The 26,795-nt window shown below is 37.4% G+C and overlaps 1 protein-coding gene across 2 annotated transcripts; it reads left to right on the top strand.

Moving 5' to 3' along the window:
- The first annotated feature begins 322 nt into the window (after positions 1-322).
- On the top strand, positions 323-26,359 carry rbl1 (retinoblastoma-like 1 (p107)). Of its 2 annotated transcripts, none has more exons than XM_047813929.1 (22): positions 323-905; positions 6,270-6,403; positions 6,639-6,839; positions 9,221-9,285; positions 10,178-10,306; positions 10,466-10,611; positions 10,687-10,751; positions 12,024-12,210; positions 14,477-14,643; positions 16,197-16,309; positions 16,951-17,054; positions 17,342-17,479; positions 19,358-19,522; positions 19,728-19,869; positions 20,693-20,899; positions 23,663-23,832; positions 24,167-24,343; positions 24,537-24,608; positions 24,685-24,769; positions 24,887-25,035; positions 25,142-25,306; positions 25,383-26,359. In XM_047813929.1, exons 1-22 carry the CDS (start codon positions 744-746, stop codon positions 25,551-25,553), a joined length of 3,114 nt encoding a protein of 1,037 aa, XP_047669885.1. In that variant the 5' UTR covers positions 323-743; the 3' UTR covers positions 25,554-26,359. The 2 variants fall into 2 exon arrangements, with proteins under 2 accessions (XP_047669885.1, XP_047669884.1); XM_047813928.1 differs by having other exon boundaries at positions 328-905; positions 20,693-20,926.
- The last annotated feature ends 436 nt before the right edge of the window (positions 26,360-26,795 follow it).

The raw sequence follows: 26,795 nt of genomic DNA, 5'->3' as shown, positions 1-26,795 counted from the left end.
TCTTATCATAAGTACTGCATTATCAGGACTGTCAGTCATCAAATCATCCGTATATTACACACTATTTCTGCTGTATATTGCACAAAAAGCATAATATTGCACAATATTGTTATTTGCACTCCCACACTTTATGTACATTACTGATCGTTCATATTCATATTTTATAGATTTTATTCATTCTATATCCTCATTTTATACTCATTCTGTCTACATTGTATCTCATCGTCTGCATTGTTTTCTTATATAGCATTGTGTTATTTATATCTGTACCTGTGAGAGTCACAAACTGCTGGAACCAGTGTCAACACACTTGGCCAATAATTCTGATTCTGATTAAAACTTACTTCATGCAACAGGCCCCTGAAAAAGAACCAGACAAGTACAAATCTGTATGATGCATGAATGCTCACTGTAATAGTACAGCACCACTCGCCCCACTGACACAAAACTCTAACCGTGCGGTTAAAGTAGATTTTTAATTATTCTTGGGCAACAAAACACAACACAAACAACAAACCACGTGACTGTGTTTTAAATCGGGAAATGACGTCGTTACAATTGGCAAATTACCACCGCGAACGTAGCAGAAATCCCGCGTTTCTATTGGCTTGAAGCAACCCGATTTCGCGCCATTCCGATTCACCGGAAGTGAAGGAGTGTAACTGGAGGACAACGGCTCCGTGTTGGGGTTTTGTTTTGATTTTGTTTTTTAAACTCGAATAAACAATTTTAAAAGCCTTAAAATGCGTGAAGACGAGTCTGATTCTGACTCTGGCAGATCAGATGAAGGCGGTTCGTTTCGGAGTAGACTTGAAACTCTTTGTCAGGAGTTAAACATAGACGAGGAGACGGTGCAGGAGGCGATGGGCAACTTTACTGCAGTATGGAACACATACACACTGGAGGTGAGATGATGGCGACACCGTGTCCTGTTAGCTGTAGACCTGTTTATTCATTATATCAGCTCTCTGCACTTTTCTGTTGTCTTTTTCATTTCTTAAGCATAAGAAAATCGATATGAATGTAAAAGCTGTCTTTTGACACTCTTGAGTGCACAGACAAGTAAGTGCAGTTGTACAGTTTGTTGAATGTAATTCAGAAATCCCCGAGTAATGGAGTAAAGAAACAGTGTAAAGTGTGTGACATGGACATGTAAGTCAAGTCAAGAAGCTTTTATTGTCTTTTCAACCACATTGCACAATACTTTACAATATCTCAGGTAACTGCTGCTACAATACTAATGTGTTCATTCCAGTATTTCTGCACACGCAATATTGTAGTACATACAGTATTTACACTGGTTGTTTCTGTTTATTGTCTTTTGTGTGATGTCTTGTATTTTTTGTTTGCACTGTCTTTTGACCTGCACTGTCTGTCTTGTCCTGCACTGTTTACACCAGGTTGCACAGATGCACTTTATGTATCTAGGACTAACTTACTAAGTCCTTATAGCTCTGTCTATGTTCTATGTAACACCATGATCCTGGAGAAATGTTGTCTCATTTCACTGTGTACTGTAACAGCTATATATGGTTGAAATGACAATAAAAAGCTTCTTGACTTGATATAGCTGTTGCAGTACACAGTGAAATGAGACAACGTTTCATTTCTCAGGAAGACAGTGCAGGACAAGACAAACAGACAAGAAAGACAGTGCAAACAAAAAATACAAGACATCACACAAAGGACAATACAAAGGAACGAACAGTGTAAATACCGTATGTTCAACGATATTGCGTGTGCAGAAATACTGGAATGAACACAGTATTGTAGTAGCAGTTACATGAGATATTTGTAAAGGATTGTTCAAAATAGCAATCGACTGATATGTGAGACAGCATGTACAAAGAGCAAAAACAGTGTGCCAAACAGCATGTAAACAGTTTGATGGATACATATGTATGTATGTATGTATGTATGTATGTATATGTACAATTCTACAGTTTTCTAGGGCATCTCAGGATGCAACACTCAACATGTGTAATATTAAAAAAAAAAAAACTCAATCAAGTCATGTACTGTATGTTTGAGCAAAAAGAAACAAAATTGAAATATAATTCTTTTTTTTTTTCCATTGGTACGCTTGTACAAACGAATGCACTGTTATTCTTTCATACTCCTCAGCTACATCAAATATATTCTTGACTGTATGAAGTACATGCTTAAGTCCTAAAACACTAGTCATATTAGACATGGTTCTGGCTTCAGAAATCTCAAAGCAGACAGGCAAGCCGAAGCTTACAGTGCACTGGGAGGACAGGGGAAGAGAGCACAGTGCAGGTCCATAGATACTGGCTGTAGAGCCTGTAGAACTGCAGGCCAGTTCCTGGGGAAATGCTTGAAGCCTCCTAGAAGAAGAGGAAACTCCTTCCTTCAGAACCACCGCAGATACAGCGGAGAAGTCCTGTAGATGGCTGTGGATCAAAAGTAGACATTCTTGGAGGCATGGACCTTTTATAGGGTTGACATGTGAGCTAGTGACATGCACTGACACTATTCTGGTAGGAATATTTGAGGAGTGAAACCTATGCAGAACCAGTGGCAGTTAACATGAGTTAAAAGTGCCAGGGAGGACAATATGGCACTGGTTGTGTTAGGTGGACATGTCTGTGCCATATTCTTTGTAACTAAATAATTGTGTGATGTCAGTGGCTCTGAGCATGCATTGACAGTGGGACTTGCTATAGCTGTAGCCACTTGGGAGGACTGGTTGCATTAGACATGTTGGCCAGGGTAAAGGATAAGTTGGTAATCAGCAGAATATACTTAGTCCTTGTGTAAAGTTGTGCAAATTGAGTTCATCAGCTAGCATAGATGAGCAGGTTCTGAGTGTTCTGTCTAGGAACATTGTCTGTGACAATGCATTACCTGGGACAAGTGAGATAGAGTGGGCACATAGCCTGGATCAATAGTCCTCACACATCACTGGTCATAAATTCCTGCTGCACCTGATCAGATACTTTAGTCTCCTTTTTAATAGGAGTGTTTGTTTGAGGAGCTGTCTGTTAGGTGGGGTAGAAGAACTGGTCAGATGTTTTTTTCTGTTTTAACCAAAATACACGAATGTAATGGGAATGGGTGCACATTAGTGCAGCAGAGAGTAACGATTAAGCTTGATTGTCAAAGTGATGTGGAATGCATTTGGCTACATTACCTTTGGGGTGTTTGTCAGGTTTTTTGTTTTCCTAAAATATTTGGTCAACTGGCATTGTATAAAAATTGGTATACCACTGGAATCCTAGTCATCCTAGACTTTTATCTCATTTACTCTTCAAACTGCTTATCAGATGAGTTGTGTTCTATACACATATGTCTGCCCATTAAGTATCTATACTGACTTAAACACACACTGACCCTGATGTGACTGTGTGTTTTGTGTCTCAGACAACCCACACACAGTTACAGAGAGAAGCAAGGCTGTGCTCCTGTATATGTTAATAATCATAGAACATTATTTTTAAAGCTGACAGTTAATGGTATTTTTCACTTAGTATTTAATGCTTTTCAAACATGTAAACAATAAGTTAAGTGACTTTCAGAGAATAAGTCTCAAATGTTTTTGGTCTATTTCATCAATGGAAAAGGTTCCAAACAAAACCACAGCTTGACTTTGAACGTTACTGAATGAATCAATGAAATCAAACAAATCGATTGAGTTTCTCTAGCAATGGGTCATTGAATCATTAATTCACTGATTAATTCATCATTAATTCAATCATTAATTCCAAATCTTATTTTCTTCTGCTTATGGTTTCATATTTAAAAGTATCCTTCCATATTTTTATGTTTAAAACATTAAGCTCAAAACATTGAAGCAATTGTATTTGCAATGTAAATGCATTCATGCCAGCCGTGAGCTGCATTATTTTAGATCTGCATCATTTGCAGACCATCACACCGTCTTCAAACTACCATTTTGTTGGTCATCTTTGTGCTTGGATCTTAATCAGTGAGCATTTGAAGGCTTTGGCAGAAAGAGATTAGTGTTAATTCTGTAATGAACTAAGAACTCTACTCCAACTTGACTATAAACCGTTGTAGGAAGGACCTTTATTTACATTTACATTATTTTACATGTGTAATTACAAAGTTGAATCTAATGTAATTTTTTTAAATGAATCTAACTGAATTTATTGAATTGTTTTTTAGTTTGAATTGAAATGTTGTGGCATACATTTTATAAGGTAAGGACAAAAAAAAAAAACAACAGGCTGCAATGGGCTGTCTGCACAGTCTGCTTAGGCACGAGAGTACTTGTGATTTCATGTCAACAGACCATGATGTTGAACCAATCTTTGACTTCACTGATGCCCTGGCCTCTGAGAAAGGGCTAACATTGTCCTTACACTCACTGTTGTCTTCCTGCTTTTAGTGTTGGTGAGGCCATCCTTAAAAATATTCTTGTTTGCCGTAACCCGACCGACATTGTCAATTTAGGACGGACTCTTTTTTTATTTTTTTTATTTTTTGCTTTAAGTCCGAAATTTGCGTTAAGCCCGACCGATTTTTTTTCTCTTCAAACAACTGATACAAAAGTAATAAAATAATATGAATTATATTTATAAGTATTTTTATAATTAATTAAGTATTGTAAATATATAAATTGCCTAGGCCTACATACAAACGAAGGCTACGTTCTTTCTTTTAAATAAAAACCCATGATGTCATCTATGTTTACACTATTGGTTACCGGATGTCACGTTCGCTTCGTCTCATACGCTCATTCACTGTCAGTCAACGGTTCGCGCTTGGTAATGATGGCTGCAGTAAACAAAATGTTCGATGTCACCGTTCAAAGTCATACGGGTTCGGGCACCATAATACATCTAAAACATTAATTAAAACAGCTCAACACCGCTTTAACTTGGCACAAAGGTCTGGAAAAACTTTGCCCAGCATCAAAATAAGGTTTGAAATGATGCGCCCTAAGGCACGGGTTGAAGACCCAATTTGTTTAAATTCATACCTACGTAATCACCATCACCAAAATTATACTTGATTACATTGAAACTAAACTTGGAGAAAAAAAAAACATAGACCTACCGACCCTTTTTTTTGCCTGAAAAATCCATGCTGAAGAAACACCTGTCATGGCAAGTCTGGCCAGGAAAACCACTGTATTCCTTCCACCAGTGATTTAAATCTCCATATATGAGATGAGTCTTCAGTTGATTCACATGTTCTAGGAACAAATATACATAAGCTTATCCGCAACACAGGAGCACTGTATTGCTGCTGAGGATGGGTCCACGTGGACCTGCAAATATTTGGGCCTGCTGTAGATCTGCCCATTTGGAGACCATGATTGTGGCTTTCAACTGCTGTAGACAATCTTGCTTATGGGTCTCTATTGTTTGAACATTTGATGGCTTTGGCAACCTATAATGAAATTATGCTAATTTCTAAGTTGCTCAAAGGCTTCAGGTGACACAACCCCACCTCGCATCTTGTTCTATAATGAAATTTTTTATAATCACCCAGATGAGGATAGGTTCCCTTTTGAGTCTGGTTCCTCTTAGTGTTTCTTTCTCATATCATCTCATTATGTTTTTTCCCCTTGCCACTAATGCCTCAGTCTTGTTTTTAGGGGTAAATACATCATTTTAATCTCTAATTTTTAATCTGTTTTTTTTTCTATAAAGCTGCTTTGGGGGAAAAAGGCACCAATTTTAATTTAATTATTTAGTTAGGTACATTTTTTTATTTTTTGTGGTTTGAGGTGATCTTGTAGCTTTTGTAGATGTGACAGCACCAATGTTGATGAAATGTGATAATTTGTGATAAAAATAATAAGTGAAGGTTTAATCTACTCTGCTGTGTGATTGTATCATCACCTGAGACAGATGTTTACAAGGCTTTCAAGCTTATCCTCGGTTCCGTCTTTTTTTTTTTTTTTTTTGGTCATCTAGCAAAACCTCTACTTTTGTTAAAAAGATAATAAATTCAGAGTCAGATAATAGGTGATTACATCAGTGATCTCTCTCTTGTACATAATTTTTTTCTCATTAGAAAACTTGCCCCCAGCGTTATCTGTATTTCTACAAAGGGGTTTGGGTTTCTTGGTGTTTAAACAAATGAGTTGTGTTTCTTTTTTATCATTATCATTGATGCACCAAGCTTGACATGCATATTTTGCAAACATCTGTTGTTAGTATATCTGTTGTGTAAAATCCATCAGTTCCATATAATGGTGGAACTGTGGTTGGATCTGTGTTGCTGTCTAACTGTCAAATTTTTCTAGCATATTGTTTTCTGTCTTTTACACACAGGGTGAGGTTTTGCACTGGTTGGCCTGCTCTCTCTATGCAGCTTGTAGAAAAACTTGGACTCCCACTATAGGTAGTGGCATGGTGGAAGGTAATTGTGTCTCTCTCACAAGAATACTACGTTCCTCCAAACTCAGGTAAAGAAATATGCATTTCTATCTGCCTGACCAGAATTCAATACTTGCATGATTATAGCATTAAAAAAAAATGAAAAATTGTAAGCAATAGGATAATGACTTTTTCCTTAAGTCAAAGGCATTGTAGTTTTTTTTTAGTCTGTTTGTAAGGAACTTCATGATTACATTAAGTGGTGTGTGTGTGTGTGTGTGTGTGTGTGTGTGTTTTCACACTTTTATTTGTTTTGAATTTCAGCCTTATCCAGTTCTTCAGCAAGATGAAGAAATGGGCAGATATGTCAAATCTCTCACAGGACTTCCGAAATCGTATAAGGTGCCTCGAGAGGAATTTTGAAGTGTCCACTGTGATCTTTCGAAAATTCGAGCCAATATTTTTGGACATGTTCCAGAATCATCAAGTTGACCCTCCTCGTCAGCCAAGAGGCAGGAAGCATAGGTGAATTTTCTTTCCGTTCCCGTGTGAAATATAGTAAGCATGCTAATGGACAAAAAAATCCCTTATTTCTAGCTCACTTTGAGTAATAATAATAATATTAATAAATTTCTAGGTCCCTTTCAAGACACTCAAGATCAATAACATTTAATAAAGCAATATTAAAAAGAAAAACAGTTATCTAACAGTAAACATTAAGGAGATTTAAGTGCAGCTTAAGATCATGTGGAATAAGTGCATCTGAACAAATAGGTTTTGAGTCATGTTCTGAATGGGGTGAGTGTCTGTGTTACGGATGTTTTCTGAGGGGAGAGTTCCAGAGACGAGGAGCGGAGAGTACGGGAGGGAGCGTAGAACTGTATAAGATCTGAGAGGTATGGTGGAGCAAGATTATGAATGGCTTTTAAAGTGGGAATAAGAATATTAATATCAATACAGTGTTTGATAGGGAGCCAATGGAGTTGTTGAAGGGAGGGGGTAATGTGATGCATGATGGGAGTTTGTGTTATGATACGGGCAGCAGAATGTTGAATAAGTTTGTGAAGGAGATTTTGGAGTAGGCCTGAGTGAATTACAGTAGTTCATGCGGGAGGTAACCAGAGCATGTGTAAGAGTGGCAGCAGGTTGTGGGGTGAGGAATGGGAAATGAGCAATGCTACAGAGATTTGGAAACGCTGTTAATATATGATTTGAAGGACAGACTACTATGAAAGATGACCCCCAAGTTTCTAACCTGTACAGAGAGAGAAACTGAGGAACCATCAATGAAAAGTGAGAGACTGTTGGAATTGGACAGAGTAGATCTCGAACCAATAAGCATAACAGTCTTATTACTTTAAATTTGAGAAAGTTAGAGGAAAACCAAGTATTTATTTCATTTAAGCAGTTAATTAGACAGGAGGGTGGGAAAGATTCAGGTTTTATGGACATATGAAGTTGTTTATCATCTGCATAACAATGTAAATGTATACCACCTAAAAATGTGACCAAGGGAGAGAAGATAGATTAAGAATAGAAGAGGGCATAGGACAGAACCTTGGGGGAGACCATTAATGACTGGGAACAAATGAGAATGGAAATCTTTTAATTGAACAAACTGAGTACGGTCAGAAAGGTATAAAGAGTAGTAATATTATAGTGTGTCAAAGGCTGCACTCAAATCGAACAGGACAAGAATTGTTAAGAGTCCGGCATCAGCAGCCATCAGGAGATCAATAGTGACCTTCACTAAAGCAGTTCTCGTACTGTTTAGTACGGAACCCAGACTGGAATGAGTCAAAGAGATGATTGTCTCTCAGATGAGCATAAACCTGGGTGGCAACTGCTTTTTCCAGAATTTTGGCAATAAAAGGATTTGATATTTGAGAATTGGAGTTATTGTAGCTGTCTTATAAGAAGATGGAACAAGGCCAGAAATGAGAGAAGAGTGAATAAATGAAAATGAAGAGTTATAAAAGAAGAGGGTGCAGGTAGACAGGTTTTTACTAGGTGAGTTGGTAAAGGATCAAGCTGATGTGGAAGATTTAGACAATATCTGAGATTTCAGATTTAGTGGGAGGATTAAAGGAAGAGAGAGAGGAGAATCAACATGTATACTATAGAAGTGTGTAAGAGATATTGTATGAAGAAGTTAATGAATATCAATCATTTTATCATTGAAGAAAGTAATTGAAGCATCACATTGAGGAGTGCAATACAGGTAAATGTATCTGAGGGTTTTAGAATATGGTTCACTGTGGAAAATAAGGCTTTTGTGTCGCCGTCACCAGATGTAATTTGTTTATTGTAGTGAGCAGATCTAGCTGTAGGCAGGGCTTCCTTATACAGATTGATACGGTCACTATACATTTCCTACATATCTATAAGTAAATAGATGAAGTGTGTTTCTGTTTTTGTGACACTATTTCCTGCACATGCCTGGCTCTGACTGATCGTTGGATGTAAACCAATACACTTTTGTCACTATTTGTTTCATGACGCAGGCTTTAAAATATTTGTTGAACCTTAACTGAATTTAGTCAGGAATAAACTTTTAATAAAGGAAACATGTGGACTGAAAAGATTCATTTTTCCATATCTGAATTGTAATCTGTCATCATTTGTTTTGTATGTATAGAACTAAATAATACAAATAGCCAAGTAATGACCATATTTAAAATATAAATTTCATTCAAATAAGCAAAGTCTCTGACTTTAGTGACTATAGGATATATTTTTACATCTAGCATTTTGGCAAACTTCATTTGCTTTTCTGGCCCTAGTGGATTCTATATTTTATGTTTTAGGAAAATGTTTTATTAAAGTCTTATAGAAACTGCATATTGTAATGTTCTTAATTTAAGAAAAAACAAACTGTTTTTTTTCTTTGTTTGTCTTTTGTTTAGGCGTCTTCTCTGCCACACCAGTGACGTTTTCAAGTTCTGTTGGACGCTGTTTGTGTATACCAAAGGTTAGCACTTATTAAATTGACGTGTGCTTGTTGTGGTATGAGGGGTGTGTGTCTGTGTGTGTGAAGTAATCTCTTTCTCTTATTCTTACACACACACACACACACACACACACACACACGATTCCCACGGCTGCAGTAGCTTGCATTTCTGCAACAAGCAGTGTGAGTGAATGCTCATTTAATGAAGCAGATCTTGTTTTAGAGACATGGTGGAATCGCCTGAATCCTGGCACAGTTGATGCTGTTCTGTTTTTGCCAAATAAGATAAGGCCATTAACATAGTTGCCGTTTAGGCTAAATTGAAACCATTTCTGTTGTAGGGCTATAAATATATGTTGTGTTCTGTAGCCTTTGGGGAAAATAACTCACCTGTTTGGGACAGAATCGGTGACATTCGAGCTAAAGTCTAAAAGGGAGCAAAGATCACTATGGTTGATGAGGACAAAATGACCTTGAATTTAAATACTAATCGTAGAGGTTCACATACCTTTGCCACTAAAAGAGATATAATATTGGAATAATTTTCCTGAATAAAAAATTAAGAAGCTTAATATATTTGTTTGATTGGGTTCACTTTGTCTGCTTTTGGGACTTGGGAAATTTCTTAAGTATTCACAAACTTTCAAGCGACACTGTATACCAGCGGTGTTCGATCTTATCCACAAAGGGCCGGTGTGGGTGCAGGTTTTCATTCCAAACAAGCTGAAGCCACACCTGATGCCAGTTGTTCTTGGCCTAGACTGTGGTGTGGCTTCTGCTTGGTTGGAATGAAAACCTGCATCGCTCCCCACAGGCTCCCCGTGACCCGAGGTAATTCGGATAAAAGCGGTAGAAAATGAATGAATGAGTATTCCTTATGTTTTTTAGCCATTGTTTTGATGTCCTATTACAGGCAATTTCCATATGATTGGAGATGATCTAGTAAACTCCTATCATCTCCTTTTGTGCTGTCTGGACCTGGTCTATGGAAATGCGCTTCTCTGTAACAACAAGAAGGACCTCATCAATCCACATTTTAAAGGTGAGGAATTATTGAAGGTTGAAGATTGAATTGTGGCTGTGAGAAACAACGTTTAGCCTCTACTTTCATTTGAGGCATTTTGCTTTGCACATTACAGATATTTTGTGTTGACTGCAATTGCCTAATTATTGTCTGATGAAACTTATTTATTTTTTCCAGGCTTACCAACAGATTGCGTGAGCTCAGAAGAGGCTCCCTGCATGCTTGAGCATTTGTGCAAACTACACGACGGTCTAGTTGTTGAGGCGAAAGGGATAAAAGAGCACTATTTTAAACCTTACATCAGATGTCTATTTGGGAAAAAAGTGAGGGGAAACGTATATGCATTGTTATTTTATGTCACACATGTACAGATGTCATAAATCATCATGTTTTATTAGGTTCTTAAGGGAAATAAGGACACGCTTACTGAGTTGCTGGACACACCAAACTTCCAAGATAATAAGTATGTGTTTCTTTTTTTGTTTTTTTCCCCCTCCCTCATGTACAGGAAACACTTTACAATACATTAATGAAATATATATTAAGAAATCTATATTATAAAGAAATATATATTAAGCATTGACTAAAAAAGTAATTATTCTAACAATCGGTAACAAAAGATGGTTATTACGATTCACATTTTATTCAATCAATTTTTAAGTATGCTATTTTTAATCAGAGCATCAAGAACTGAGAGTTGCTTAGCAGGTAATTTGTCTGTAATGCTAATTTACAAATGATGTTTAAGTAATTTTATTAATGATCAAATGACACTTCAGAGTGGTGTTTCAGACCCCATGTGACCACTAATGATGTGAAACACATGAATACTTCCTTGTGTGCATGTTGAGACCTTCCAACAAGGCAACAAAGTGACAGTATTTGTTATAAATAATTCATTCATTCAGTGTGCGCTTGTAAAAGCTCTCAAAGCTGTTTAGCAAAAATCCAGAAGTCAATTTAAATCTGAGGAAATCAATCATAGACATTGCACAAATCGGAATGTCCAGAAAGACTTAAACCACTAGGACTTCTAGACTTTGCACCCCACATGCATCAGTAAGCTTTGGGCTACTATGACACGGTCATGGTTCACTGGTTGAACTTCTTTGGAACACTTTTGTTAGGTACAAAACACTGCATACCCGAACACCCCACAAGACCAGCAGTTTTAGAGAGAACCTGCCCAGTTATCTAGCCATTGCATTTTCTCCCTTGTCAAAGTCCTCCAAATCCTTATTTTCACATTTCTCCTGCTTTTCAAACACATCAACTTTGAGAACCCACTGTTGACTTGCTGTCTAATATATCCCACTCCTCGACAGGTGTCACTGTAACTCGATAATTAATGTTCTTTACTTCACCTGTAGTGGTTTTTATGATGTGGCCTAGCTGTATAGAATGAAAAGGTTTGCTAGACCCTTTAGCGGCTTTTAATATTTAATGTTTCTTTAGAAGTTCTCCTAATGAAACCTGGACCCTACCTCCAATTTCATAACCAATCTTTGTAGAAATTGCCCCCATTATGGATCATTACCTGTCTCTGGGTGGGAGCAATTCACCATTTACACTGTTACATTAGGCTATAAAATATTTGTGTTTTATTACATACATGGTACATTATTTACCTAATAAAGCACCATTGTAAAGACTTTATTGTCAAGGCTATCTCTCTTACAATAATTAAGTATTTAAATGTAATAAAATGAAAATCTTTCCATGTGTCCTTGTCCAGCAAAGCCATAAATCGTGAATATGAAGAATATGTTCTGACGGTCGGTGACTTTGATGAGCGGGTGTTTTTGGGTGCTGATGCCAATGAGGAGATTGGCACACCACAAAAAATTACCCCAAAGCCACAATCCAGTCAGCTGTCAGCTCGAATGCAGGTAGAGAACAACCTTCAGCAGCACTTTGAGAAGGTATGAAATACATCTATAACATTGTCCATTTGACTAATCAAACTATTAATTAACCTGAAATGGTTTGCTCATTGAAAAGCTTTAATCTGATGGGCAATTATCACAAAGGCTTGTGCACTATTGATTTACCTGCTTGCTATTTACTATTTTAAACTAATCATTACCAGCACTTTTTCAGTTTTTCTGGATTAAGGAGAATGGGGAGGGCACAATATCATGATCAGCTATGCGGAAAGGAACTGTGACAATCATGAAAGCTCGGTGATGGATTGTTAAGTAATTCTGCATTAATGGCCAGGAAATCTCTAAATGCTGGCAGGTCTGATAAAATAAACGATAATATAAATTAGCATAAATGTCAGGGTATATGGTGGCAGTGTATTGTAATTTAAAATATTTGTATGCATAGAGTCCCTTACTCTTTAGTTAGCATGCTCTGAAGGGCACAGTTACATGAAATATATCTATAATGGGACATCACTTTTTTTTAATACATTTATAAATTTCAATTTTTATTCATTTATGTTGTAAAATAAAGCCTTTCCATTGTCTCTAATAAATGGAACCCAGTAAGTTTGTATCTTAAGACTGGGGGAAACATTCTAAGTATTTGCATTTCACGCTGGCGGGTCATAACCAGGTTGTAAAAACTGCTTCAAAATGTCAAAAGAAGAAAAAGAAGCAGGAGACAAAACAACAGATATTAAGTTTAAATGCAGTTTTCAATAAATTGCCAAACAGCCATCATCATCAGCTGATCAAATGTTTAAGACCATTGGCCAAAAATACCCACCATAGAACTAAGTGTCAACAAAAGGACTCAGTAGTGAGTAGCCCCACCGTTCTTGTTGATAACTTCAAACACTTGTTTCAGTATGCTTGATGCAATTGTTTCCAGGAGCCTGGTGGGAATGTTGCGCCATGTCGTGAAGATGGCTTCATGAAGGGCATCCACAGTCCAGAACTGACGTCCCTTTTTTTAAACTTCCCTTGCCACCCATCCCCAAACATTCTCAAGGGCACTTGGATCAGGGGAACTCGCAGGATGGTCCATAAGTGCAACATTATTGTCCTGGAAGAAGTCCTTTGTCAGATGGGCTTTGTGAATTGCAGCGCTGTTAAAACGACCCAGTCATTACCACACAGGTGAGGGCCCTCAGTCAAGAGGGATGACTGCTGCAACATGCCCACATAGCCAGCCGCTATTTGACGCCTCTGCACAACCTGAAGCTCTATTTTCCCATTGAAGGAAAAAGCACCTTAGACCACAATGGAGTCTCATCCACTGTGCTGGGTAGAAAACATCTCCACTGGAATCTCCTTGTCATGCCAGTATCATTGGAAACCATTGGGACCACTTAAATTTTTTCTTGTCCGAGAATAAAACTTTTTTCCATCTTTCCATGTCCCTTGTTTGGTGCTCCATTGCAAATTCCAAACAGGCACATTTGTAGTGAGGGAGGAAACATGGCTTTCAAAAAGGATTTTTTTTTCTTCTTCTCTAGCAGATGACGTCTTATTATGCTGGTCATATGGTTTAGTATTGCATCAGTAATGGCCTTAATTTGGGGCGAGGATCAGCCTGTGTCTGACAGTCTGTCGGATCCTCCAGCTCAGTGCAGGTGAAATTTTTGATTATTATTATTATTATTGATTATTTTGTTCCATAACTCTCAGGATCTTCTAAGAAATTTAAAATTACTGCCTCACCGTGTCCAACCTCGGCAGCAATGGCACGTTTCGAGAGCTCTTGCTTGTGCAGCTCAACAATCCTGCTGTTCAAAAACAGAAAGCCTTTTTGCTTTGACAATGAAATTAAAGCCATATTTTTGCACAGATTTGCAATTTTATAGGCCATGGTCTTAAACATTCTGGTCATCAGCTGATTACAAGTTTGAGTTTAAGTGCAGTTTTCAATAAATTGCCTACTATTCCATTGCTCTTGTTTCTTCTTTTAGAATTTTTAATAAGTACTTACAACCTGGCTATGATCCACCAGTGCGAAGTGTGAATACTTGTACCATTGTCCTTGGTCTTAAGATTTTGTTCGTGTGTGTGTGTTTTTATATATATATGCGTGTGTGTGTGTGTATGTATGTATGTATGTATGTATGTATGTATGTATGTATGTATGTATATATTTATATATATATAAAACAGAGATACAGAATATACAGTGTAGTTTGTCTGCAATGCTTCAATAAAATGTTGCTTTTTTCATTGTCAGACTGTGTGTGTTGCTGGCTAACATAATTTCTCTGCCCAGACGCGTTTGCTGGCCCCTTCCACGCCATTAACGGGGCGTAGGTACCTGAAGGAAAAGGAGGTGCTTATAACACCAGTCTCTTCAGCTACTCAAAGTGTGAGTCGTTTGCAGAGCATGGTGTCTGGCCTCTGCAATTCTCCTAGTGATGCTCTGCTCCAGATCTTCAAGTAAGTCTTCGAAGTAACAGACACCTTTGTAACGGTGCTAACTATAGTAGCTTTATTACTTGTTTCAGAGTTGGAATGTGCTACTTATGTTTCTCTGAAATATTGTTCTCTCTTTCAGTTTTTTGATAATATGCCAGTAACCATCAGTGTTAAACAGTGTTCTTACTTGTTGTAGTTTAGTCATGTAAATTAGTGTGTTTATATTTTAAAATCTGCTAATACATTTTCAAACCAGTTTTGGTTTAAAAATGCACATTGGTGGGTGTTCACAAAGTTTGCTACTTCAGCAAAAAAAATTTAGGGGTTTTTTTTTTTTTAGTTTTTTGCAAACACTAAGTTAATACAACTGTATTTACAACATTATTATTTCTTATTCTGACTATTCTTTTTTGCATATTTGTAACTACAAATAGTTTTAGGTTTACTTTAAGTAAATTTAAGAAAAAGTCAACCTGAGTATGCACAAAATACAGTTTTACAGTTTTCAGTTATATCAGTTTATTTATTTTAGTCATCCAGCAATTCCAACATCATAATCTGAACTGAGAATCATGGAGCTGGCCATATCATGGTTTGTAACCTTGGGTTCAGGACAGCTATTATATGGTTATTGGTTATTATAATTGATTCTTCTTATTATTAGGTCCAAACCTTCTCCCAATAGACATCTTGTACTTGGATGAGGATGTGTGTGGAAATTCAGATTTTTTTTTTATTATTTTCTTCAAAACTTTTGTAGTAGCACTGTGTTTGTTTTTTTCTATTTTGTGCTGCTCTTACAATACAGTAAACAAAACGAGGAGGTGAACACTGCTGTATGTTTATTATATACCCAAAATATTGGTGCAAATGTCATCATTTGAAAATTTTCTTTCTTAATATTGTCCTGATTTTAGCAGCAACAGAGAAAAAGAATGGCCATTCACACATCTTGCACTAGAGCCCTGTGCAAAAGTTAATCGTAAAATAAAAAATCTCACAGATATCTAAGGTCTCTATAGCTTATTAACAGTATATAGTAAAAAGAAAATAAATAATACAAAAAATGAAAAAATAAACATGCTTATTTAATGAATTAAATACTGAATTACTTGTCCTAGCCAACTCCAGACTGCTATGGAGTAGCAATCTTATCTAAATGACAGACTTGCCTGGGTTAGTTTTTGTAATGTAAATACCTGTTTTAGTTTTCTTCTCCTCTTCATTTGTTGACACCATGTTATATAGCCAAATGGCAAATCGCGGGATTGCAAGACTTGAGCTATTTTTGTTTTAACACCCACTCCTGCATGATTTGCGTTTGGTCTTGTGGGACCCCTGGGACCCCAAACCCAATGCAGTCCTCTACCTTGCAGCATAGCCAAAGTAACTGCTTTACTTTGTTTGGTACTGGAAAGGAGCACATGTGGTGTGTGGTTTTTGTATTTCTTTTGACTTATGATCCATGATAAAGCCCAGGGATGCTTTACAAGCTCTTGCATGGTAAAACTGATTAGGGGGAAGGCTCTTTATTAACATATGTTGTACATTGTGTGCATTTTTACCCTTTTTAGGTCTTGTTCTCGTGACCCAACTGAAGCCATTTTAAATCGGGTGAAGAAGCTAGGAGAGACTTTTAAACAGGCCTACACCAAACAAGCAGATGATCTTCAAGGAGCCCATATGGGTTAGGAAACTTGTAATAATTCACGTTATCTGAATCTATCTGGCATGTTGTTTAATGTGTATTGTACAGAGCTTTCGCTTTTCTACTACAAGCCTGCAGCCTGCCAATTTAAATTTGTGTGTGTATTTCCTCCAGTTAGTTTTAGGTTGAGCCCTGTACTCTGTTAGCATTATGCCAAAAATTCTGAAATCGAACACATTTTGTTTTGTAAGATAAATGCAGTTTAACTTGGAGCAGTGTTTCCATCTCGGTTTGTTGCATTGCAGCACAAAGTTTTTGCATTGCAGCACATATCTAGGTGATTCTCACTGCTCCTTTTGGTTCATATTTGTAGACGAGCAGTTGCATACATTCATGAAAAAAGTGCACAGTTCTTCAGAGTTATGATTTCACTTAAGACAGCAATCATGTAGTGCTTGCCAACTTTTATAAATGAACAAATAACCTCAGATTGCAATAAAAAAAAACAACAGATTTGAATTTAGTAAAAAGTAAACATGCAGAAACCCTTGTTTAGAGAAGTGAGGTGAGGCCCTGAGGACATGAGGTATATTTTCTTTTTCTCATGACTATAATGTGTACACATGCATAATAATCATATTAATGCATTTCTTAATTATTGTTTGTCAACTTGGCTGTAGACTTTGCAGAAAACCGACTGAAGATAGCCGAAATTCTGTATTTTAAAATTCTGGAGAATGTTATGGCTCAAGAGATTAAGAGACTCCAGGGTAAAGATATGACTGTAAGTATTGTTGTAGATTACAGTTTGATTTGATTTCATTTTTGTAGTGCAAAACTGATAAATAGCACTGACAAAATCTAGCACATTAAAACACGCACATACACACTGCTATTGTCAAAATAGTTAAGCCATTGTATTGAAAAGTATTACAATTTCTAATTACTTAAAGCTTTTTAAGATTTTTCTTTTGGCAAACTCTTGGCCAAAGACTTGATGATAAATGCCTGAAGACAGCTGAAATTTGTTTCACTGTCTCATACGCATGTTGTTTTTCCCTCCTGTATCAGGTGCTATTAGAACAAGATGTGTTCCATTGTTCTCTTTTGGCCTGCTGTCTGGAGGTTGTGCTGTTTTCGTACAGTTCTCAACGAACCTTCCCTTGGATTTTAGAAACCTTCCAGCTTAGACCATTCTACTTTTACAAGGTCAGAATAAAAATATGTATGCTGTTAATGATCTGCTCTTGAAATTCTTGTCTGTTATAATCAGCATAAAATTTGAACCTAACTAATTTTGCAGACCGATCTGTCCAGGTTTTAGTTGCAAGAAGTATTTTTTACAGCTTCAAAAGTTGTTTCAATGGTTATACCAAGTAACTGTCATTTAATAGATTAAAAGTACATTTAGATTTACGTGCATTTTATGTAATCTGCAGTACAGTGCATAAAATCATGCAGAGATGGGCCAGCAGCTTCACTTATTGTTTATATCATGCATCAATCAGAATAGTGACCTCAGTACGTGGTATCTTTGTTGGTACCAGACAGGCTGTTATAAATTCCTGATCCCCTGGTTAATTGGGCACTTGTTTGTGTGTATAGGTTATAAAGTTTATTTACCATAATTTCCGGACTATTGAGCACACCTGAATATAAGCCTCACTCACTGTATTTTAAAAAAAATATTATTTTGAACATAAATAAGCCGCACATGTCTATAAGCCGCAGGTGCCTAAAGGTACATTGAAACAAATTAACTTTATACACAATTTAACAAAACACAGCTTGTAACAAAAAATAAACAATTAGCAGTAAACAGTAAGTCATTGGTCACTATTTTACTCCTCCTGTGCACTGAAACCACTGAAGTCATCTCCTTCGGCGTCGGAGTTAAAGGCAGGGTCTCCGATATTTGAGAAATGCTTCAGAAAACTGAGTCGGGACCACAAACTAAAAATCAAAACAAACGTATAGCCAATGAACAGAAAGGGGCGGGTCTTGTCAATATGTAAGAGAGTGTACAACGAAAGAAAGTGAAGGCTTACGATAAGGCAAGAAGTAGGACCCATGTTAATATAGGATCAGCTTTCCAGTGCTGGAGAGAACTGAAGGAGCAGGAAGTTGGCCACATATTCACAGATTGGAGTTTCCCGAATCAATAATTCCTGAGTTAAACACTGTTACTACACAAATAACACCTCTTTTTTATCCTAGTAATGTAGAGAGGCAGCTACAACCGCGTTCTACTTCTTGCCTTATCATAAGCCTTTCTTCACTTTCGTTCTTTGTTTTTATCCTCTGTGTCAATGTTAAAACCGCTTTCTGCTAATGTCACACGTGCACTGAACACTCTCTCCACCGCATATTGACAAGCCCCGCCCCTTTCTGCTCGTTTGTTTAGATTTTTGTTTAGAATTTTAGTTTGTGGTCCCGACTCAGTTTTCTGAAGCATTTCTCAAACATCGGAGACCCTGCCTTTAACCCGTTCGGCAATTTCATTAGTTTAATGAAAGCTTCATGCTGCCAAAAAACCACAGAATCACAGAATCTTAAAAGCACATCACAGAATGTGTTTTAAAAAAGAAAACGAGAAAAATCCATACATTAGCCTCGTCATCGTTTAAGCCGCAAGGTTCAAAGCGCGGGAAAAAAGTCGCGGCTTATAGTCCGGAAAATACGGTATGTGGAATACAAGCTATTTTTTATTTTATTTATTATTATTATTATTATTATTATTATTATTATAAGCTATTTTTTATTTGTTTATTTTAAAGAATGACTTTTTTTCTCACTGCATCATTGGTTAGTGAATTATTTTTACCATCATCGAATTGCCATTTACATATCATTGGATAATAATAAGCTTCTCAATATGGGTACATCACTGAGAGAAACTTTAAATTTGGTTGTAATGTGTTGTGAACTACTGAGAAAACACATTAAATAAGTTCTTAATTCAGCCTATAGTTTTGTGCAGTGCAAATATATTCAAAGAACATTTTAACATTACCTGAGTGTGAAAACTGCATTATTATGTTTCAGTGGATGATAAAATAACTGAGTTATCTATACATATATCTGCAGGTGATAGAGGTGTTTATCCGCTCTGAGGACGGCCTTTCAAGAGACATGGTGAAGCACTTGAATGTTATCGAGGAGCAGGTGCTGGAAAGCAAGGCTTGGACCAAAGACTCTGTACTGTGGGAGGCATTAAAGGATGCTAATTTTAAAGTCCCTACTGTAGCAGAGGTATGGATACAGTGAAAATGTGTATGTATATGTATATATACACACCACAATTAATTAGTTGTTTCTCATTATATATTATTGATTTAAAAAAAAACAACAAAATTAATAATAATAATAAAGATATTATACAAGTATGTTTCTCTCTGCCTGATTCCGTGTCTATTTTGTCTGTATGTATGCGTCTTCGTGCCTCTGTCTTTTGTAGGTAAATTTTCCTAGTAGCCTTGATTCAGGCCGCAACAGCATTAGTGGGGTCCCCATCCACCTTCCTCTGGTGGCTCTGTCGCCCATCATGCACCCACGTCTCCGAGAGGTCCGCACTGGCATAGGCTCAAGTGGTCGCAAAGGTATGGTGCCAACACAAAGCAGAACATGGTCATAAAAATGCTGCATTTTAGATAATGTATATCTTTTTATTATTTTTTTTTTGTACTTAATAATTTACATTTTTTTAGATAATTATGCACAACCTGATGGTTGTCTATCAATGTGCACTTTATTAAGAACAATAAACTAATACTGGGTAAGGCCCTGCATGCTACAGTCAAAAGCATTGAGACTGAATTTCTGCATTGCACTGCTCCCACATAATTAGCTGATTATGTAATTGCCTGAGTGAATAGTTGCGCACAGGTTTTTTTTTTATAATTATATAAATATATACACACAGCATTTTATTTTGAACATGTCCAAGGATTTCAGTGTATAGAACGATACAGAATTGCCCTGATCATTCCAGAACTTTTAGAGAGGATTGCACACAAATTTATTCGTCCACTCACTCACTTGCAGGAAAGATGTTCCTAATAACATAGCGGGTGTATATACTGTGTCATTACTGATAACAGTTCATTTAGGAATTATTTTGCTGTAGTAACTTCAAATAGCAAATTTAATATGTAGCTATAAGATTACCTTCCACATAATTACAATGCCCTATCATCTTATAAGGACATAAGAAATGTCCCTAAAACAGATGTCCTCTTATTTGTAGTATAATTTAGCCTAGTCTCTTGTTGGCAGCATAGCAAGTGTCTTTTCTTTATATAAAAAAAAAAAAAAAAGTGAGCTGTGTGTGTGCCCTGAAAAGAAAAATGCACAATAGTTTTAACAAACAAAATTCAGACATAGATCATAAAATTGAACATTTTTAATTTTTTCTCGTCTCAGATGCTCCTCCATCTCCCATCTCTCTCCATGACCGCTTCAGTTCTCCAGCAGCGGGCAGTGCCAAAAGGCGTTTGTTTGGTGATGATGCACAGTCTCCAGTAAAGCGAACATCCGTCACACCCCTGAAATTCATACCCAGCCCCTCTACAGAAAACAACAACCAGAACTCATCCACAGCAACTGTTCTCTCCATGGCTACCACTAATGGTCAGCAACTCAACATCCCTTTTCCAGGTGTGTGTGTGTGTGTGTGTGTGTGTGTGTGTGTGTGTGTGTGTGTGTGTGTGTGTGTGTGTGTGTGTGTGTGTGTGTGTGTGTGTGTGTGTGTGTGTGTGTGTGTGTGTGTGTGTGTGTGTGTGTGTGTGTGTGAAGTAATTTACACACAGTGGAGATCAAAATAAGGAAGCAATTTATGAACACTTGATTTGTTTCAGGAATAATGTAATCTTCATTGCTCAACATTGAAGGAATTTTGTTGTGGTTTTAGAAAGCTAATAGAACAGTGTTTTACTAAATAAATGCAGTTTATTTAAAAAAAAAATCCTTTATTTTGTAGGAAACACAATGATCAGAATTAGAGAACAGCAATGTCTGTAGCACAGAGAAAGATTACGTCTAAAATTTCTGAAGGTTACAACAGTCAACAATTAGTAGGATGTGAACAGGCCCTTGCTTTGAATGACTTCAGCTGAACTGGCTAACAATCCCAGCTGCAGTGTTGAACCGATCCTAACCACCTGTTGAGATTCTCCGCATTATCCTGTCCTTTTTACATTTGTCTTTTGTGGATGACCAGGCGTCTTGTGGGACTCGAATGAGTTTGTGATATTGTAAAGATGCTATTCTAGAAATCACAGATTCAGAATGACCAACTTCTCTCGATATGGCTGAAAGGGTCATCCGTTTGGCCTTCATCTGGACAACCTGCTGCCGGAGGACGGCTCACTATCTTGCAGTCAGAAAATCTGGCACCCGGTGCTAATTTCTTTAACTATCTGACTAACCCTATTTAACTGGCTCCCTCATTTTCCAGTTAACACCAATAACAGGAAGGTATCTGATGCCCCTTTTCCACCGGAAAGAACCGGGTGCTGGTTCAGAGCTAGCGCTAGAACTGGTTCAAAGTTGGTTCCACTGGTGAACCTTCTAAGAACCAGTTTGCCTTTCCACCGGCTAGAGAGCCATCACAGCGCCGAGTGTGCTCTCACTGTATACGTGTCACGTGTCCCAGCGACGTTAGTGAAGCAGTGGCAAACACAAACACAGCAACAATGGCGGATGTTGCTTTACTGTTAATGCTCATGGCTTTGCGAACCTACATTGGCATCCAAACGCGGCGAATAAAACATGTACGTGCGGCTCCGTGTAATCTGTATAAACGGAGGTTGTAATCGATAAAGTACACAACGTTATTTTATCATTAACACACAAAAAAAGTTAGCCTTAGCATGTAGCTACCTACTATCATGTGTGCTGATAATGTATCATATTGCGGTAAAGTAAAAGTGTATTAAACATTAGTAAACTTAAGGTACATTATCAAATGCGCTAACAGTAGCCCCGCCCCCAGCTCCTAACTCAAGCGGTTCTTAAGTCTAGACCAGCAACGTTTTGGTGCTACTTAAGAACCACTTTTCCTGGTTCCTGCTTTGGCGGTCGAAACAGAAAGAACTGGTTCTAAATTAGGCTCTGGCTTTGAACCAGCACTCAAACTGCCTCGGTGGAAAAGGGGCATGAAAGTGTTCTCTAATGAGATTTGAAAAATAAGACTGGTCAAAAGTAAAGATTTTTTTATTCTGTGCTTCAAAATATATGTAACTCATGAAATATGCTTTAAAAAATGTTATTTTACTCCTGTTTAGATCATTTCACATAGAAACCTTAAAATATATTAGGGTGCTTTCACACATGCCTTGTTTAGTTCGGTTGAATCGTACCAGAGTTCGATTGCTTGTTTGGTGCGGTTCGTTTGGGCAGGTGAGAATGCAGCAATCGAACTCTGGTGCGCACCAAAAGCAGACCAAACAAGCGTACCGAGACCTCCTTGAAGACGTTTTCAAACTAACTCTTGTACGGTTGGTTTGTGGTGAGAACACGGTCCGAGATCGAATAGACCTAACTGCTAAAAGTATTGCGCATTTTGGACTAAACCAGCTGCCGTAGTGGGTCGTTGGCAGTATTTTCGGAAGATGAGCATGTCACAGTTACACAAAAGTAATGCTCGCCGCCTCCTGAAGTGTCTTGCGATGCGTCTTTGCCGTTTGCAGTGCATTAAAATTATATTTTAAAGCAGCATCTGCGCTTCATTCTGAAAATTAAGACTTTGCATAGAATGTTGTATACAAGTGATGTAGTAGATTACAACCACAAACATAATTGCAGCGTGCAGTCGTCTCTCCATGGTGTACTGTATGCTGTATTTTCCTCTTTTTGTTTACTTCTGGAGTTTCATTGAAATTTCCCGCACGTTTATTCTGACCAATTGAGAAGCAGTTTAGGAAATACGCTCAGACATGTGGCCAATGAGTGATGTGGATGTTATCACATGACTGCATTTTGGTTCGTTTCAACTGGTGCGGAACAGAACGATCAGTGTGGTGTGAAAAGGAACCAAAACTGCTAAAAAGCTACAATGTATCATTTTTTGCTTTTGGTCCGGACCAAATGAACCGAACTATAGGTGTGAAAGCACCCTTAGAGAACAGCCTACAATTTCCTACATGTGTGTATATGTTTGTTGTTTTAATTGATATATTTATGTTGCTATTGTATGTTTGTGTCTCCTTTGCTCACCTGTATTGATTTGTTTATTACCAAATTATTCATATAATGTTAATTCTCCATTTAATCACTTTTCAGTTTTCAAGGACTGATGAGCTCATGCAAAAACTCTGAAATCATTTTAGTTGAATTTTTAGTTAGAAGCTAATCATGTGCAAAGGCTAATAAAGATTATTGTGCTCTTTGCAGTGATGAATAATGACATGGGAAGTATCACGGTTATCCAGGTACAAGCAAACCAGCTAAACCCACTGACTGCCCAGATGCTGCTTACGTCCCCAAACAAAGCCCCAGAGCTACATACACAGCCAGCCAACAAACCACGCCGCACAGGATCTCTTGCACTCTTTTTCCGCAAGGTGAGGTGGAGTACAACAGTCAGCTACCTGCTTTTTCTGTTTAGATCTGTCAAAATGTGTTTCTGTTCAGTTATGTCTCCAAAAGGCAAAATAAGCTACTACATATGAGTAGGATTTTTTACAAATAATTACATTTCACTTACATAGATCAATTACAAAATGAGACGGACAGTATATGTCCAGTATAATTATATTAATTATAAGTTAAAAATTGGTGCTTTTAATCATTTTAAAATTTAAACATTGAAAGCTAACACTTTTATTTTAGACTAAAATTACTGTTGAAGAATTGACCATCAAAGTACAACTATTTATTTCTTTATTTTTGATAAAGGTGTATCATTTAGCAAGCGTGCGTCTCAGAGATCTATGTCTAAAGCTGGACATATCAGCAGAGTTAAGGAGCAAAATCTGGACATGCTTTGAGCAGTCCTTGGTCCACTGTACAGACATGATGAAGGATAGACATCTGGATCAGATCATGCTCTGTGCAGTCTACATCATATCCAAGGCAAGTAATAGAATAGCTTGAAGTGAGTGCATGCATTGGCATGTTCTGTGGTTAACTATCACATACTGTACCACAACAGTACCCGGTCTTAACACTATAAAAGTATTTAAAAAATAATATTGAACGGATTCCGACAGTAACACCTTGGCAACAGCTCTGTTGCTGCATTTATAAAAGATTCTCTCTCTCACAGATCTCAAAAGAGGAGCACACTTTTCAAGACATAATGAAATGTTATCGGAGTCAGCCTCAAGCCAACAGCCATGTAAGTAGCACAGATTACTATTATCTTTATGAACACCAAGTGGTGTGGTAATAACCGTTTATGACCCTGTGCCCAGATATACCGCAGTGTGCTGCTGAGAAAAATAGTTCACGATCAACAGACTGATGAAAAAATGGAGGTTGATCCACCAACAGACCAAAGTACTGATGCAAACCTGCTTTCAACTAACAAACCTTTTTATTCTTCCGTATAAATACTTAAATGGTTTGTGTAATAACAGATCCAAGATTTATTGTATTGCTTCTGTTTGGATTCAGCCACCGTCAGGACAGATCCTGGTGCCAAAGCAAAGGCTGATAGCGAATCAGACGAGGACAGGGGTGACCTCATCCAATTCTACAATTCTGTTTATGTTTTGAAAATGAAATCTTTTGCACTCAAATATGCTCATCCAGCAGCTGACAGAGTATGTATACTTTTTTTTTTTAAATAATTTATTCTGATTTCGATGATTTTATGTGGCATATGTAGAACTCCTTTCTTTATTCTTCACTTTTCTCATGAACCCACAGGTGGATGCATCCCAGTTATCTCCATTCCCCTCACTGAGAGCTCAGCCTCTTTCCCCACGGCGAATATCTCAGAGACACTCTGTCTACCTGTCTCCTCACAAAAACGGTTCCTGCCTCAAACCCAGCTCTGCTTACACATACAAGTTTACTGGCAGTCCATCTAAGGTTAGACTTTTCTCACATGGCCATTGTTTTAATGTTCATATGTTTGTGATTTATTTACTCTTTTACTTTCCTCCAGGAGCTGAGTGACATCAACCAAATGATCCGTCAGGGAAGTGTGAGCAAGAAGAGAGCTTTTACCATGGAGGGAGATGAGACCGAGTCTCCCACCAAACGTTTGAGCCAAGAAAGTGAGGATGTGCTGCTCAAACGTCTACAGGATGTTGTGACTGAGAGAGCCAATCACTGACTTTAACACACCTTTGATGTGTTCCCTGTTGGTGGTGAAGTTGCAACTACTAAAATTTGTAATATTCACAGCACAGTGACGATGCAGCATGATCATAACATTTGGTTATGGAATTTTATCTTGTGCGCTATGTCACACTCACACAAAAATCACACTTACAAAGTTGAAGCTGTGTGTGTGTGTGTGTGTGTGTGTGTGTATATATATATATATATATATATTTGGGTGTATAAATGGGGCTTTATTGATAATTTTACTGACCACATCATTAGTGTGTTCACAAATTGTTCTTTGTGGTACAAACCCATGTGTCACTGTATTGTGTTGTGTAGTATCTACACATCAAGAAGTATTATTTTTCTAATCCAAGATGTTATTCCATTTAAGTAGAGGAATTTGTCTGATGTACATCAATAATAGTGTTGGTACATAATGTCATACCAATCCAATCTTTTTACGCCTTAAATGCTTTGGTTAAAACAAAGTGCGTGCTTACGTGATCTATAATCAGTCTCTGTGATTGCTCTTATCTCTTACTATATCTTTTTTTTATTGTTTTGTTGAGATTTTTATACTGCCATTTATTCATTTGGAATATTCTCAGGAACAGCCTTTAATCTTTGGACCTGAATAATTTTAGGGTGAGAATAAAGCTTTATACTTCTGAAAATATTGTTGGAAAAGCACAAATCCCTATTTGTGTTTTTCCATGATGTTTCTGTTTCATATTTCTGTTTGTTGTTTAGAAGTGATTTTGTGCAGTATTTCTTGTAAACACAACCAATAAATTATTATTGGTTAAAAAACTTTGAATCTTTTTAAAACCAGGAATCCATATAGTATGCAAACATGCATGTCTAAAGGACTCTCATTGCTCTGACTAGGCATGACGAGTAACTTTATTTCAACAATCCAGTTCCTGTTAGTTCGTTTTATGTGTAACTTAAAATGTTTAATAACCGTGCAAGTGAGACTTTGTATCCTTACATCTATGGGCAGATGGTAAAAATGTACATTTTACAGCATTTGGCAGGTGCCCTTAAAAAGCACTTCTGTACATTGTTCTGTTTGTACATTGTTTGCATGTTCTCCCCGTGCCTCGGGGGTTTCCTCCGGGTACTCCGGTTTCCTCCCCCGGTCCAAAAGACATGCATGGTAGGTTGATTGGGATCTCTGGAAAATTGTCCATAGTGTGTGAGTGAATGAGAGTGTGTGTGTGCCCTGCGATGGGTTGGCTCCCCG

This window comes from Tachysurus fulvidraco, chromosome 5 (genome assembly GCF_022655615.1).
Source record: "Tachysurus fulvidraco isolate hzauxx_2018 chromosome 5, HZAU_PFXX_2.0, whole genome shotgun sequence".
NCBI classification, from domain to species: Eukaryota; Metazoa; Chordata; class Actinopteri; order Siluriformes; family Bagridae; genus Tachysurus; species Tachysurus fulvidraco.
Note: the sequence above shows the minus strand (reverse complement) of the source record. Positions and strands in the feature narration are given on the sequence as shown.